Below are 15687 nucleotides of genomic sequence, written 5' to 3'. Positions count from 1 at the left end.
AATGATTTACATTTACCTAAGTTAGACTAAAAGCCTTGTTCTGTTTTCACCATCTTCAACAGCCCTCATTTGAACTTTCATTTTAGAAGACTTAAATGAGGACCAATTAATTTTCTTTCTAGACAAGGGCATATTCTCACCTCTGCTTTCCTCCATATTCAACTATTTATTTTTTTCCTTTGATATTTTCTTTTTCTTTGCTGTCAGCACAATCTGCAAGCACTGCACAGCAAGGCAGCGAGCTGACAGGGCAGGGATGACAGTAGAGATGCTTCTTCAAGCTGTGACAATCACCAAAAAAAACTCCAAAGAAAATACTGCTTTTTAGCAAAAGAAGCTGTTACATCAACATGTAGGAAAGCACAACTGTTACCTCATTATTTCCTGGATCTTTAAGTCAGAATTCCAGTTCTTTTCAATCCCAGGTACGTGACCCATGCCAACAACACCAACTACAACAGCTGGGATATATTTTCTAGGTTCATCTGAGAAAAGGAAGATGAAGAGAAAGGAACATATCTGTAAAAGAACTAATTTCAAGCTATAAATAAGTAGCCAATGTGCAAGACTACAAAATTGATTTTTCCAAGATACAGAGGCTTTTACTACCAGATATTGGAACCCTGTTGTTGCATACTGATCTCATGTACTGCCTCTTTCATTGAAAGTCGGAAAAGGTTAGCACAGTTTCTGGATTTTCAGGAATCATTTATTTAAAAAATAGAGTGCTCATACTTCAGCCTCAGGGTGACAGGCTCAGCAGATGAAAGCTAAATTAACTTCTTTCCTTCCCTGTGTAGGTCATGTTTCCGTGCTGCTGACGAGGAACACCCCTGGTCTTTGCTGTCTCCTGAACAGAGAACTTTCTCCACCACTTTGGACAGTGGCACCTGGCACTCAAAGTGCAACAAGATTTGGGCTCGCAATCAGAGAACAACACTTGAGACCACACCTGTTCTTCTGAAGCTCTCTGTTAAGAGACCTGGCCTCAGCAACAGCAAACCCAGGCCAGTGACATCCAGCAGTTAGCCAGCAACCATCAGACCAATGCAACATGTGCCAGCTCTCACCCTCACCTCCTATCTACATCTATAATTCCCAACACACAAAATGTGGTTTCTGGAGGTTTTCCCCAATGAAAAATATAGCACCATGCCACAATAAAAATAACTCACAAAAAACTCTCTAAGGAATAATGACCAGGCTGCTTTCCTATGGAGAAAATTCTACATAATACGTAAATAAAAAATACAAGTTCCACTGTTTTGCTTGATTTTTCCAGAAAAAAAAATAAACATGTGAAGAGCAGCCCACTTCAAAATGGAAGAAAACTGTATTGAAAACACTAGAATTATTATACATATTTACCAAAATGGTTTTTCTGAATTTTCTCAGTCTATTCTAGAGTTGCTCTAAAGCAGAACTGCAACAACAGTTCTGCACTAAAGTGATGACAAACACTATCTTAAGATATTAAGTAAGAGGTAACAAACTTCAGTATGTTTATCTATAGGAAAGGCATGCTGATTACATATGGCAGCAGAACACTTCCAAAGATTAGACAAATACTATCTTTCTATATGCCTATACCTTGCTGAAACAGCAGAGTCACATATGATTATTACTGCCAGATTATCAAAGTTCCTAGCTGCGCAATTTACAATTATAAAAAACCTATGAAGAGTACTGAAATTAGAGAATTCACTTATCAAGAAATGAGTGCCTCAGCAGGCAGTGACAACAATGAATTTGGTGAGATACTGGGACAAGCAAGATAGACAACTGTCCCATACTGTGCTGTCATACCAGATCCCTGCCTTTTGAAATGGTTGTCTGGCTAGTACTTACCAGTTTTAAATAGCACAATGAGAAAGGAAACATGATTTAGAGTCCACTGCTCTAGATAGTTTCAAGAGAAGAGTAACACCCCTTTTTAATTTTTTTAAGCATTGTATCTTATGTGATATGTGGCATTCATGAACTGAAAATTCAAGATTTCCTGAGAACTGAACTTTGGACCAGTACACAAAGAACACCTTGCTGGTTATAATCTCTGCTTTAAAACAATTACTTTCTGAAGCTCGAGGTAGTTCTATCTGCTTTGCTGCTTGCTTCAGCATGTAGGTCAAGTAAATATCTCGTTCGGAGACAATCGTTCGATGAAGATCAGGGAATTCTCCAATCATTTCTGCCATCATCTGTTCCAGTAAATCCTTCTGTTTGCATTTCTCCACATCATCTTTACTGAAAGAAAGGTACGTTTTCTCAGTATCTGTTACGCTTTTAAAGGTCAACACAGACAAACTAATGAATAGAAACAATTGGGCGTTACACCTAAACACAGTCTGCAGGTCTCTTCCCCCAGATTTCCTCTCCAGAAGGAAAATAATCTCCATAAACCTGTAGAACTTGATACCTAACAATGCCTCTGCAGTGAAGGAAAGGGAAAGAAAAAAGGTCACTTGCCTTTAGCCAGTTCAACTGGATTTTCTCCTTTCCCACTTTAAAAGCTGACAACTCAAGTCAGCAAAATCACTAGGGCTTTAAAGGCAGGTGTTACCATGGTGCCCCATTTTCAGTGTGCAATAATAAGCTTAGAAGCCTACACACAGCTCTTCTGAGGAAGCAGATCTGATCACTGAACACACAGAGACTCTACTTAAGGAACAGAAAAGGCAGACTGTAATGCACAGTCTGAGGGCATGGAGAAAGATCTGCAGGTTCCTCGTGTCAATCATAGGTCTTTAGCAGGAACGTCAAAGTTATAAACCAATTTGCAGAACAGAAAAATAGCAAACAGGCAGAAATGCAAAATAAGAACTGCAGGAGTAAATGTAATGAGCTTTTATTCTTTTCATAGGTGCTATAAACCCTTCTGTTAGCACCCCTAGCTGTGGGTCATAGCTTGTGGCAATGATATTATCTGGTTTGGCATCACTGTCTATCGAAGAACGACGTCAAACAGGCTTCCTTTAGTCTCCAAGATGAAAAGAACACTACAAATGTCAACAGGGGAAGCTAAAGGAGAAATGCTAGCTTTCAACAGACCCAGAAACATCAACAGACTGACAATTTTGATGTTGAATTATTACTTCATTTCCCATGGAATCTCATGTTGATGGCTGGATGTGGAACTCTTAAGAATATACAAATTATTGTACTGAGGCCTTTACTCTCTCTTATTTACAATATCCACACACAGTAGTGGGAAAGATTTAATTTTCTGCATAAAAATAATAAAATAATTTAAAGAAATTTTTAAAGTATACTAGGAATTCTTCAGCATCTCATCTTACACTTCACCTGGAAGCAATGCACTGAAAGACAAAGGAAGACCTGACAAAATCAGAAAGACAGCTTTCACTTCAAAAATACATATTATTGCAAGATAGTTTGTATATTCATCCTTCTCACTAACTTCAAATTTCATTGCATCAGGCTGTGTACCCTCATACTAAAGTCAAACTGAAGAATTGAATAATCCACACCAAACATAAAACATATGGGGTGCTTATTCATACCTGATGGGGTCAGATAAGAAGCAAAGGCCCCAAGCAAGCTTGACTTTTTGCCAGAAGGAAAGTGCAGCAATTGCTCTCTTAAATGTAACAGGGATGGGCCGGTCACCAAGGTGGAATTTACAGAAAGGTACTTTACTGGCCTGAAAGGGAAGACACAAATAACTAGTCAACATTTCATACTGCAGCAGAGCACATTCTTATTAATGAACGTTAAGGATTTACTGTGTTATACAAGGTATCTTAAAGAGCAAGATATTTCATACTTCAACATAAAAAATAGCTTGGCTTTGCAGTAAGTAAAATTTACAAACTACTACCACATTATTTCCTAAAGGAATAAATCCACTACATAATGCAGTAGGTATTACAGTAAAAACCATTAAATTGTAATGCCACATCATTGAGGTTACTTGTACTGAAGCACAAAGCTTCTGAATATTGCTACATAAGGTGACAGTGGGGCTCAATACCTATCTGGACACGAATAAAGGCTGAGGTGAACCATCCTTGGTGTCATCATTTTGCTTTCACCTAGGATTTGTCAGGATCATCAACCTTACAGTTGATCATGGTAAAAGATATTAAAGGAAGAGCTTATGGGACAATAGCTAATGCCAGATACCATGTCAGACTTGGCTGTAGCTCACGCTGACACACTTTAGCACAGTATAGAATTTCTAGAAAATTCTTTTCTATGGATAGTTGCTTAAAAATTTCCAGCAATCAGAACAGGACAGAGCTAACTTTTTTCTTTCCTGCTTAAAATGGGAAACACTCAAAATGTTTCATTCTGGTCTAGAATGTTCAAGAAAATATACCTTGAAGAAGTTTTCTTTTTATTAAGGATAAATATACCAAATGATTCCAGATTATTTATCAGCAATGTCTCTCAGATTTCCTTATCAGTACATATTTTACATAAAAATAGCAAGATACATTCAGCAAGATGGATGCATATACAGAAAATAGTGTCCCCAGTATTCCCACACACAAAAAAAAAGAGCAGTGTAAAACACAGCTACTATTTAATTCCAGTATCACTGCTGGCAGTAGTACAAAACGTGACATTAGAAGACCATATAGGACTAACAGATCAGTCAGATATTTGACTTCCCCAAGCTTTGTAGATGAATGGAATGTGTCAGATCTCATTAATCCTTTAGAGCTGGTTTTCACAGCCTGAAATCCTGACTCCACCAACAGTGGGACCAAGATCAATATTGAGAATTCAAAAATAATTATTTAAAAGAAAACAAATTATTAATGAAAACAAATGTCTTCAGAAATATGAACAGGAAAATGCCTTATTTGAAGCCTTTTTTGAATTGCTTTCCTACCACTTATGTCTACAAATCTTTGTACCTTAAGGTACAGACTGAAGTTGAAAATGATTTTTACTCCTTCATTGGCTTCAGCAGAGGTATGGCCAGAGTACTCTTTTCCAGGCAATAGCAAAATGGTTTTATTGAATTCAACTCTGGAAGCAAAAGGCCAGTAATCATAAACCTCAAAAAAGCCATTTCAAGTTCGCACCTCTTTGAAAGCCTCCCTGAATTCTCCTCCTGGGGCCATTCCCAGCTGTTCTGTGATGTGAGCAGAAACCTTCAGAAGCAGCATTTGCATCAATCCAGACATGACTCCGTTCTGCAGAAGAGAGAAAAACATGTGGAAAAAACACGCTGAAGAATGCACTGTTCACAGAAATTAAAAAAACATTAATTATTCTAATGAAGAAACAGCACTGAAGCTACATTTTGGATCCATACAGCCCATATGTCAGTTTTTATCAGTTTACCTCACTGTGTGGCCAAAGTAGTCTGCCCTTCAAAAAAATGTACAACAGGTTAAGGAAATAAGGAAGGATAGCCAGACTTGTTTCAGTCTACATTTACTCTGTGTGCTTGAAGCAAGTGTCTGAATAACTTCATGGTAAACAGTTCTGTGGTATGGACACAGAAGGGATAGTGGAAGCAGGAAGCCAGGGAGGAGGAAAGAAAAAAACCTGTCTTATCAGTTTGGTTTGAGCCAACTGTTACTGAACATCTCCAGGTTATCCTCATTTGAGCCAGATACCAGTCTGCACCATGTTGCTTTGCTTAATGGAAAGCAAACAGGTACTTCTCTGCAAACAACTGTAAGGGTTTTGAAATTCAAGGAGGAGCTAAAGGAAGTCTGGTTTTAACCTGTAGCAGTTACTTGATAAACTGTGGATGCCACTGATCCATTGCAAATATGTATATTACATGTTAACATTCTGCTCAATTTCTGCTTCAATTAAGAGCAGTGAAATCCAATTTTAGTGCTTAATATTTAATGTAAGTGATTATAAAAAGACATCATTTGGGCTTTTTTCCTCATTTCCAAACTTAAGGATGAAAGCTGAAAGCAGCTTTGACTTTCAGTGTAGCTTTTGGGTCTGTCTCATTTCAATGAGAGGAGGCAACTAAGGCATAACTGAGCAACTTACCAACCGGTCTGATTTTTATCAGAGAAAAACAAAGACACTATAATTTGGCATGAAATAGGTGGACTGTTCTTCCTGGTTTTCCCTATATAATCCATACTGTTAGTGATTCAAAGGGGAACGGCTGGGGAATTTTTTGGTTGAGACCATAGACAGAGAAATATGTTCTTTAAAAGGCCCAATGTTCAAGTCTTATTATTTGCATTATTCCTGCACATAAAGTAAAGGAGACTAATACTGAGCTATAAGAACAGGAAGGATCCTTGCAGTATTCTCTGGCTTTGGAGCCAATAGAGTCTGTTTTCTACTGTCTGCATGCAAGATCACTTCAAGCCCTGGTAGGAAGTGGTAACTGCAAAGTTGCCAACGTGCCTTTACATCACAGAGAAAAAAAAAGTCTGCTATTTTGTTTTCATAGTCCTTTTCCTCTTAACACAACATAAACTGTTGCATTTAGCTTTGATATAAAGAAAAAAGTTTCTGTGCCTGTTCACAAGGTCAGAAGACCCCCAACTATGCTGTTCCAGTTGCTGTGAACATTCGTTTTGACTACATACATCAGAATAATCCACCTTGCTTACGGTAAACTGATAGATGCAGCAATTAATGCAACATGCAAGTGTTTTGCAGTGTCTCTTCCTTTGAAAGGCGATAAACAAAGAAAACAGGAAAACTCATTATTGCCTCCCTCGGGGAGTCAGACAGCCAGCTCTGAGACCCTGTGTGTGAGCATGGCCCCGAGCCATGCAAGGGCCTCTGCATACATGCAGATTGTGGGGGGATTGTATGCGTGCATGCAGACTGTATTCCTGGGGGGCGAGGGGACACTCCTGAAAATTCCCCAATTACATCAATAAAGCAATTCCAATATACAGTTACCACACAATCAAAATAACAATTTACAAACTTCTTCATCCAACTGGACACTGAAACTCTTTACTATTGACCAAGCACTGCCATTCTAATCCAGTGCCCTGTCATTTTTAAGTCAACTTTGGGTTGTTGCACTGTGCCTAGCTTAAAATCACTCCAATGCAAGCTAGCTTAAGTGGAACTGAAAAATACAGGATTTTTTTTTTTGCACACACATCCAGACATGTCCACATCAGACTGCCAAAGTAGTTATAATTTGAAGAGAATCCCACACTTTTTAGCCCAAATTTTTCAGAATTCCCCTTCAGGGCCTATTGTCACTTAGAAACTATTCCAAAGACAAGTGGATAGGTAGGAATTAAAGAGCAACACACTAGGTTGAAGAAGGAATGCAGCTAAACAGAAAATACCAAAATTAAGTGCTCTTTAATAGTTGTGATCCAGATGCAGATTGCAGGAATAATAATCACATTTAAATTTATTAGCAGAGCATTACAATTGCAAAGTTAGACTTGTGTCCGGCAAATGGAGCAGCTGTTAAATGCAGGAGGATTCCTTTCAAGGTCAACAATTTGCCCAACCAATCCTGTTGTGAAAACAAAGTCCTCAATGCTCCATCTGAAAACAGAAATAACACCCAAACCTAGCTTTGCCACTGTAATAGTACTCCCACCTACATCAACAGTATTAGGTTCCCAGCTTGTGGGAACACTGCTTTTGATTGCAATTTGACAAATTGTTCTTAACATAAACCTTTAATTCTCACTGTAGGAATCATACCTGTTTTATAGCTTGTTGAAGTTTTTCCAGATTTATTTCTTTGGCTTCTTTTAGTAATGTCTTTTCATCCATCTTTAACATAGAAACTCTGTACTGGCACAGTTCCACCACTACTACATCAGGCTGCACTTCTTGTATTGTCTGGAAAAGATGAATTTATTTATACTGCTTTAAAAAGGAATAAACAGAAATGCAGCCAATATCAACATTTTAAAGATAAAAAGGACATTAAAATCACATTCCATTAATAATTTTCAAATAAAAACCCAGCAGAATAGTAAATAAGACTTCTCCAAATAACTATGCAATGACAAAAATATTAAGGAAGATGACAGCAAAATGTCTTAGTTACTGCATTGGGACAGGATAATGGTGATCATATAGTGCTGGGGAGGGGAGCAGGGAAGAAACACTTAATGTTAAACTTTTCCCATTCACAAAATTAATTTGACTGTTCTCTGCGGTATTTTGCCATCTGAGTTAGAATAAGCTTTGTGCCAGAACTGTCAACCTTGCAACCCTGTTTCTTACAAGATTCCTCCCCTTCTACCTCCTGAATAAAGGCAGTCTAAACGGCAGAGTTTGCAGGAGGTACAATATGAAATAGTTCCTTCTTGCACTAGGGCTTCAGACCTATTTGCAGCTTGAGAACAGAATCCAAGTTTTGTGCAGCATGGTTTTACAGCCAAATGCTATCCAGGCAATGTAAGCTTCACTAGTGAGATTTCTACTTCCAACACTGACACTGTACCTGCCTTTTTTATTGAAGGGCAAACAAAAATATTTGAGCTGGGAGACCAATGTATTGCCTCAAAAGTTATTACTGTAACATGTCTGCTTCTCATCCCATAGTGCTGTTAGCCCTCCAACAGCCAATTTGTCAAATCAGAGCCTGAAGGTTACAGCACAGAACCAAGTCAGAGAGCTGGACTTCATTCTACTTAGTGCTAAGTTGAAACATTACAAAGATGCTGCTGAAGGGCTCACACTGAGTATTTACCTTTACTACATCCTTTTTGCTGCTGTCACTGAAGTGGGCTGTTCCAACCACATATACTTTAGAACCATCCTCAGTATCAAGCTCAGTCACAGTGCTTGGTAAAGCAGGCCTTTTCTGCCTCTTCTTCAGCTTCATCTCCAGGAGAATTTTAAAGGCATCTGCATCAGCTATAAATGTAAAGAAAAATAGAAAAGAAAAGCACACATGATATAAAGTGCAGGTAAATAAGACAGAAAATAAAAATGTCGCCACTAAACAGCAGAGCAGAGCTAAAAGGCCATTGATTTACCACTGTAATCTTACATTCAATTCTGAAGCTACATCATTGAGAGTGCCATCACTGGAGAGGCTGCCTCCAAGCATGGGTCTCAGTCCAGGTTTCCTACCCTGTGGACACTGGGACAGGTTGTCCACGCAGTTCAATAAGGGAAAGAGAGAAGCTGTGTGGCAGGTGAGGTGGACAGAGAAGCAAAGAATACTTAGAAAAGGTATACACTAAATTAGAGAAAAAGAAAAAAAAAGCATTTTTTAAATTCTAAACCCAAAGTCTTCCATTTTGGGATTCTTATCTCTATAAACGACAGCAACACACGGACACTGGTGTGAATATGATGGCAAAGTCACCTCCACATATCGGCACATACAGGATACCTACAGTACCAACCTTAGCCTTTTCTGTGATTAACACACCAGGGATCAGTACAAAAGGAAAATTAAACCTCAAGAGGTATTTAGGTAGGGAATCAAATAATTCTTCCCTAGATTCAACAACTATTTAAGATCAAAATGGTACAAAGTGAGTTTAGCTCCTCTATGTCAAGCTTGCTGTATGGAAAACAGGAGGATCTATCAGCTTTGTCACAGATGCTCATTGCTAGGTAGCCTCATTGAGACAGAGAAGCTTTAACTCTACATCAATGGGAAATTAAAAGTTGCTTTGAATGAGTCATCTTAAAGCTGTAATGCATCTTAGGAAAAAAAGCATCAAGCAGGAAAGCAGAGTTTTGTTTCCAACCAACTCTCTTTCTCTGGCAAGCTGCTGCACAAGTTAGCAGAGGTCTCAAGTGGTCTCCAGAAGCCTGGAATAGGATCATAAGCCCAGGGGAACAAAAAAAAAAAAAGATTAGTGAACAGTTTGTAGGCAGGATGTCAAAGATGCAGATAAATTACAGCCTCCTACCACATATTCATTTTATGAATCTGGTTTAACTGCGTGGCTCTGGCCCCAGCTGTGTCCCACAAATACTAATCTTGTAAGACTTTATGTTAAAAAAAACAACCCCAAACCAAAAACAACCAAACAAAACCCCCACCAAATTAGAAAAAAACCAACCAAACAAAAGAGAAAACCCAAACCAAAAAACCAAAAGCAACCCTTCAACATCCTTCTTAGCATTTTAGCAACCTCCTACTTCATGGTCAATACCCAAGAGCATGGTGTGCTGCAATCAGTACTGTCTGAGCTACAACAATGTTGCTGCCAAAACAGATGGTGATGCTGAGGAAGAGGTAAGAAAAACATGACTCAAAAAGGAAGTAGAGCTAAGGCTGTTGCATTTGTAGCACTCTCAGTCACATAATTATAAAAGCAGCCATAGCAGATGAACAAAAACTCACCTAAGCAAATATCCCACCTCCCACTATGGTCAAAAGTGCATGCCTAATGGAGAACACAATACATGGGGAAGTGTGTGTAATACCTGTCTCAAATACATTCCTAGCCAAAAACCATTTATGATTCAGATTCACCCAATTCAAAGTGGTTTCTACATATCTAGTAACCCTTAAAGGGTGTCATTTTTATTTACTTTTCAAGCTTTCACCTCACACATACACTCAGTACTGGACTGAATAATGTTTCATGTGAAAAAAAAGTGATAGTGGTACAGCACCAGATGTCATAATTTAAAGACAATTAAGGAAAACATTCTCAGGAGCAACTATGGTTTTTATTGAACTAATTTCTATATCTGGAAAAAAAAGCAACATAAAAAATGAATCTGCTTCTTTAGGTCTGCATAGCTTTAGTCAAGGCTCTGTTTGCTCCCATGAAAGCTGAGATCCCTAGGAATTATTCAGCAGTGTTATTGCTACACACTAATTTGCCCTAAGGTTGTTCAGAGCCTATTATTTGCCAGAAAGCACAATGTGAATGGTCCTATTGTTATAAATGAGCACTGGATACACTAATATCATAACAGTGTATCAATACAGATAAAGCAAATCCTAAGACGCCTTTGTTTTTTCCTCTTGAGAAAGAAATGCCTGTCATTATCTGATCTTACCAAAAACAAGTAAGAAAAGATACTCTTGCTGGGCTTCACAAGACAGTTTTGGTTGGAATACTTCTATTGGCACATCCTGCAGGCTTGCCAAAACATTATCATGCTAGCATGGGCAAAGCTTTCCATTTGGGACAACTCATCACCATCATATCACTAGATGCCAGACTGTCAAAGCAAACACATACTCATGCATCACTGGCTTAGAAAGCAATAGCTAAGCTTAAAACAATAGCTGAGTGTATCTATTAAATCTAAAAATATTTACTTTGGAAAGTATGGGATCAGCAAACTGACAATCTATATGTCATTGCTCTTTCTAAATTTGATTTACACAACTGGACCTTGAAACAAATCAAGAACAGATTAAATCAGCTACGACTTCATTAGCACCTCCTTTTTTTGCCAACAGCCCTGTCCTTTTTAGGTAAGGAAAAGGCAAGGACATTCAGTTGAATACCCCTTCCAGTATGATACACCCTCCCCAGTCCAACCAGAAACATACAGATATTCTGTGATATACTTGATGTTTCCTTTGGGCCATCTTCTGGTGCATCAGAGGACGACATTGGATCTGCAGCAGCCTGTATGAAACAAATTCAAAAGGAGGCTGGGAATTATAATGAAATCTTTCAATGCATCTTTCCCTTTGTGAGTTTACTCAATTTGAACCTACCAATAATATTCAAGCAAGTAAATAATTTAAGCAGCGTCACAGTTCAAAACCTCTGTGATTTTAAAACTATTTTTACCCAGCTGCCTGAGTATGAGAAAGAACATGTTAAAAACTGACCACTTCATGCCTATTTTAAGAGATAATATTTATACCTGACATGGAGTTTTAAAATAAATGGGATTCCAGATAAAAAGAACAAATTTATCTCTAACACTACTACAGTACTACAGCTACTTCAGCACTTTGCGTTGAAAACAAAAAGGTGCACTGATTATTTTATACCATTTGACTCAACTACCAGTCAGTATTAGTCTGTCAGGAGTCTGACAAAGTTAATCAGTACTCACAAGACTAAACACATCCATTCAAGAAGAGTCAGGCCAAGTATTTGTTGTAATAAGGCAATTACACAATATGCAGATCAAATCTTACAAAGTTCATGTGCATGTTGACTTTATACATATCAGAAATCAAAAGATACAAGGCACCTGCAGAGTTTTGCTCCCTAAAGGAACAGAAGGGAATTGAAAAGATTCACAAAGACTGACTCTTCGATATTATCCCTAGAAGTATATGATACAGGTCTTTGGCTGACAAAAACCTCTCTTATTTTTAATTAAACAGCAAGTTTTAAAACCTGTGCATAGAATTTAAACAATACCAGTCATTCAGCCAAGGTCATTCAAGCCAGAGAGGCAGAGTTAGTGCAGAAAAGACTCAGGAGTAAGGGAAAGCTAAACTATAAACTACCTTTAGGCAACTACCTTAATTCAAAGTTTAATCAGGATGATTATTGGAAGAATTTGGAATTTCTGAACAACATTAAGTCAAGAAGTTAGAGACAAGATGAGAACCCATCATCATTTAAGTACTTTCCAGAGGAAAGACAATATTAATGAGTCAGCAAGCAGGCAGCCAACCTCTCCTAATGGATGTCAGCTTTTTAGCTAAAATGACTGGTTTATGTACTTTGTACTTAACCTGGTAAGGTTTAAAGCAAGGCTGTACAAAGCACACCCAAATGTTAAGAGCTTTCTATAAGAGTAACTATTTTCTTCTTGTATTCCATTATGCCAAACAGGAATTCTGAGAAAATAAATCCTGAGTCTTACCGTGGCCCCATTATAGGCAAGGAAAAAGTTATGATACATTTCATGGACTAAACACAAAACATACAACAGCTTTACAGTGCAAAGTTTAAAACAGTCACTGCAACACATCATCCTTTCACTACAAAGCAGAAGTCTGTTCATTGACAACTGCAAACTGCAATTACACTGCAAATTGCAATTACATTCACAAATCTAATTTAACACCAGCTCAGCTTTTGATCACAACATATGGCTTGACTACTGCTTGCATACGTTAAGTCTAGTCACAACAATATTTTGGAAAAATTTATCCATCTGCAACATATGGAATTAATCCTATCACTTATGCTGGCTTTGTCATCGCAACATCACAACATTGCAATGAGCACAGCACTAAGCCACCACATTAGGAATCTGTTGTTCTTTTTTTCTTTTTTATTAACAGGACAAAAGAACTGATGTCCTTATACTTCATAGGATAAAAATTTCCTGAGCTTCACCTATTATACCAGAAAAAGGTTTTGAGATACATGGATATGAAAGAAGAAAAGGAACATAAAGGATAGAAAAAGCATCTCAGTTTAATTTGACAAGGAACTTCAGCCATGTACAATGAGATTATTTGTATATAATCAATTTTTGTTATTTACTCACAAAACCTTTTTCCTCCTAAAGGTTTAATCTCATAGGTTAAATGATTTTAGGCAATTTCTCACTTGCAAGTAGAATAATAGAAAATACCTATTTTAGCTTTTGCAACTGGAGGGAAAGAGAACCTGGAAAGAACTTAAATGTATCAAGAAAAATAGGACTCAGCTCTCCATCCCCATTTTAAAAGGGGTCTCACACCAGCATTCTCAGTCCTAAGACTTTGCAAAATTTGCCCAAAACTAAATGGAAGAACCTGGCTGATTCACTCTTGCCCTTCCCTGCGATTGTACTGAGATACAAACTTCATCTCCAAGCCCTACCTCAGGCTGTTGCTCCTCTTGCATTCCTGCAGCGTAGGCTTATTTTCACCAACCTCACAAGAGCTGCAAGAAGTAAAAAAAAAAATGGGAAAGAATTAAAAATTATTGGCATAACCCAGAATATTTGCTCAAGAACTGTCCAGGGGAAAAAAAAATAAGATGTGTCTCTGTCTCTAATAAAGGCTGAAGTAATAAAAGCAGCAAATTACTGCCATTAAGAGAACCAGAACAAACCAACAGCAACTCCCCCAGGTAAAACCAGCCTGTTTTTAGTATGGTTCTTGAGGTGGCTCAAGCCAGAGAACAGTTTCTGCAACAGCAAGAAATCTTGCTCATCTTAGTCAGTAGTTCTGTCTAGTTCATATCAACTACATCAAGACCATTTTTAGGCAGATTCTAGGAATCATCTATATTTCTAGTACTTTACTGCTGCACAGAATAGGAGACCAGTCACAATCTTAATATTCAACTATAATCATACATGTTGTTTTATCTGCATCATGTGACCACATATGCCAGGGTTAGAAGATCAGTCAGCTGTGTGACAAACCCGTGAAACTAGGTTTTCAAACCCTTACCGAATGATTTCCATGCTTTAGTTTAACAATAGGGATGAAGGAATCTTAAAAGTCCAAAGTTCCCCCTGACGCTGGCAGAGTGCTGTGATGGAACTTGGGTGGTACTCTGAGGTGATTACACCAGACACTGGGTGCAGGACTAGAGCTCATTCTGCTTATTCTCACTGCCATTCCACTAATATTGAAGCACTCCAAGAAAGTGCTGCTTCTTTACCACAGCTTTTTTGGGCTACCTCCATTTGAGCTATTTCACAGTACATGTGACCAGTGCTTTATTTTACTAAATAAAGAGAGAGCAATCCTGAACAACTTATTCATAGAATACATTTGCAGTCCCACTCTGAGGAGTGGACAGACAAGTCTGGCTCCTGCCCTATGGTCAGATGAGGCTGGAGAAAAGCTGGCTGGCATTTGGGTGACAGCATACTTCAGCACACTAATGTGATGGCAATGGCAAGCCTCCCTCCTCCCCAAATACAGAAGTCTCCTGCAGTCAGATCAGCGCTCTGCATTCTGGTTTCTAGAAAGCCATTTTGCTTTCTAGCTTTGCTTAAATTACATCTACTTAAAAGAGCATTTGTCTAGGCAGTATGAAGCAAGTGAGTATAATTCTGTCCACTGGCACATCTCCCACCATGCAGCAGAGGGATTTCAGCATTTTGTGCCTTCTTGCTGTCCGCTGCTCATGGTCAGCCAGCAAACCTGAGATCACAGCTGCAGGCTGGGCAAGAAAAAGGCAAAGTGGCCAAAACCCTGGCTTCTGCATTGTCTCTAGAGCAAAATCCCTATGAATCAACAGCTATGAAGCAACAGCTACAAACACAACTCCTGAGCTGCAAGGCAAATTCCTCATTAAAACCAAAAAATACACACTGCACACAGTCCAAGAGGTTCATTAAAACAAACTATTCAAAAACATGCAAGAAGTCTGCACAGGCAACATAAGCACTCCAGTGGTTGTGCTAAAAGGCACAATTTTAAAACCAGGACCTTCCTGCCTTCCAAGGAGTCAAGTCAAGGAAATGTGGATGTCAGAGTAAGCTGAAATGGCAGGTGAAGCTGAGCTGCTCTTCTGCCTCAGTAGAAGGTGCTTCTGTCAACCGCAGGAAGGTTGGAACTAGATGATCTTGAAGATCCCTTCCAATCCAAGATTTTATGCCCTTTTTTTCAGGTGCTTAGATCCGTTCAAGTTACATTGGAGCTGAAATTTTCCATGCAGAAGACCTGTTTCTAGACTCACCAGAGTACAGGCAAGGCTGGGTACTCAGCTAGCACCATCCTCCTCAGCAGCACTGGCAAAAGTCCATGTATTTAGGAATCAGTCAAATACCTTGGACTCCAGGGTGATCGAGCTCATCCATGTGAAAGACACTATCCTTGTATGTCTATGTATTCACAGAAGGTATGTGAGTGCTATGATATTTGAAATATAATTTGAAGCCTCTGAGGGA

The 15687-nt window shown here is 38.5% G+C and overlaps 1 protein-coding gene across 3 annotated transcripts in view; it reads right to left on the bottom strand.

Annotated features, from left to right (window-relative positions):
* Positions 1-15687, bottom strand: part of TRABD (TraB domain containing) — a 29440-nt gene that overhangs the window by 5469 nt on the left and 8284 nt on the right. For 2 of the 3 annotated variants that reach the window (XM_038153267.1, XM_038153268.1), the window contains exons 2-9: positions 13659-13721; positions 11426-11504; positions 8639-8805; positions 7639-7779; positions 5055-5165; positions 3522-3661; positions 2072-2244; positions 374-485 (exon numbers count right to left, since the gene is read on the bottom strand). In XM_038153267.1, coding sequence (XP_038009195.1) covers positions 374-485; positions 2072-2244; positions 3522-3661; positions 5055-5165; positions 7639-7779; positions 8639-8805; positions 11426-11504; positions 13659-13682 — 947 coding nt within the window. In that variant the 5' untranslated portion in view covers positions 13683-13721. Of the gene's footprint in view, positions 1-373; positions 486-2071; positions 2245-3521; positions 3662-5054; positions 5166-7638; positions 7780-8638; positions 8806-8941; positions 9079-11425; positions 11505-13658; positions 13722-15687 lie in introns of those variants that run through there. The other variant, XM_038153269.1, reaches the window with a different exon arrangement.

This window comes from Motacilla alba, chromosome 1A (genome assembly GCF_015832195.1).
Source record: "Motacilla alba alba isolate MOTALB_02 chromosome 1A, Motacilla_alba_V1.0_pri, whole genome shotgun sequence".
NCBI lineage: Eukaryota > Metazoa > Chordata > Aves > Passeriformes > Motacillidae > Motacilla > Motacilla alba.
The sequence above is the reverse complement of the archived record's forward strand: the minus strand, read 5'-3'. Positions and strand labels throughout refer to the sequence as shown.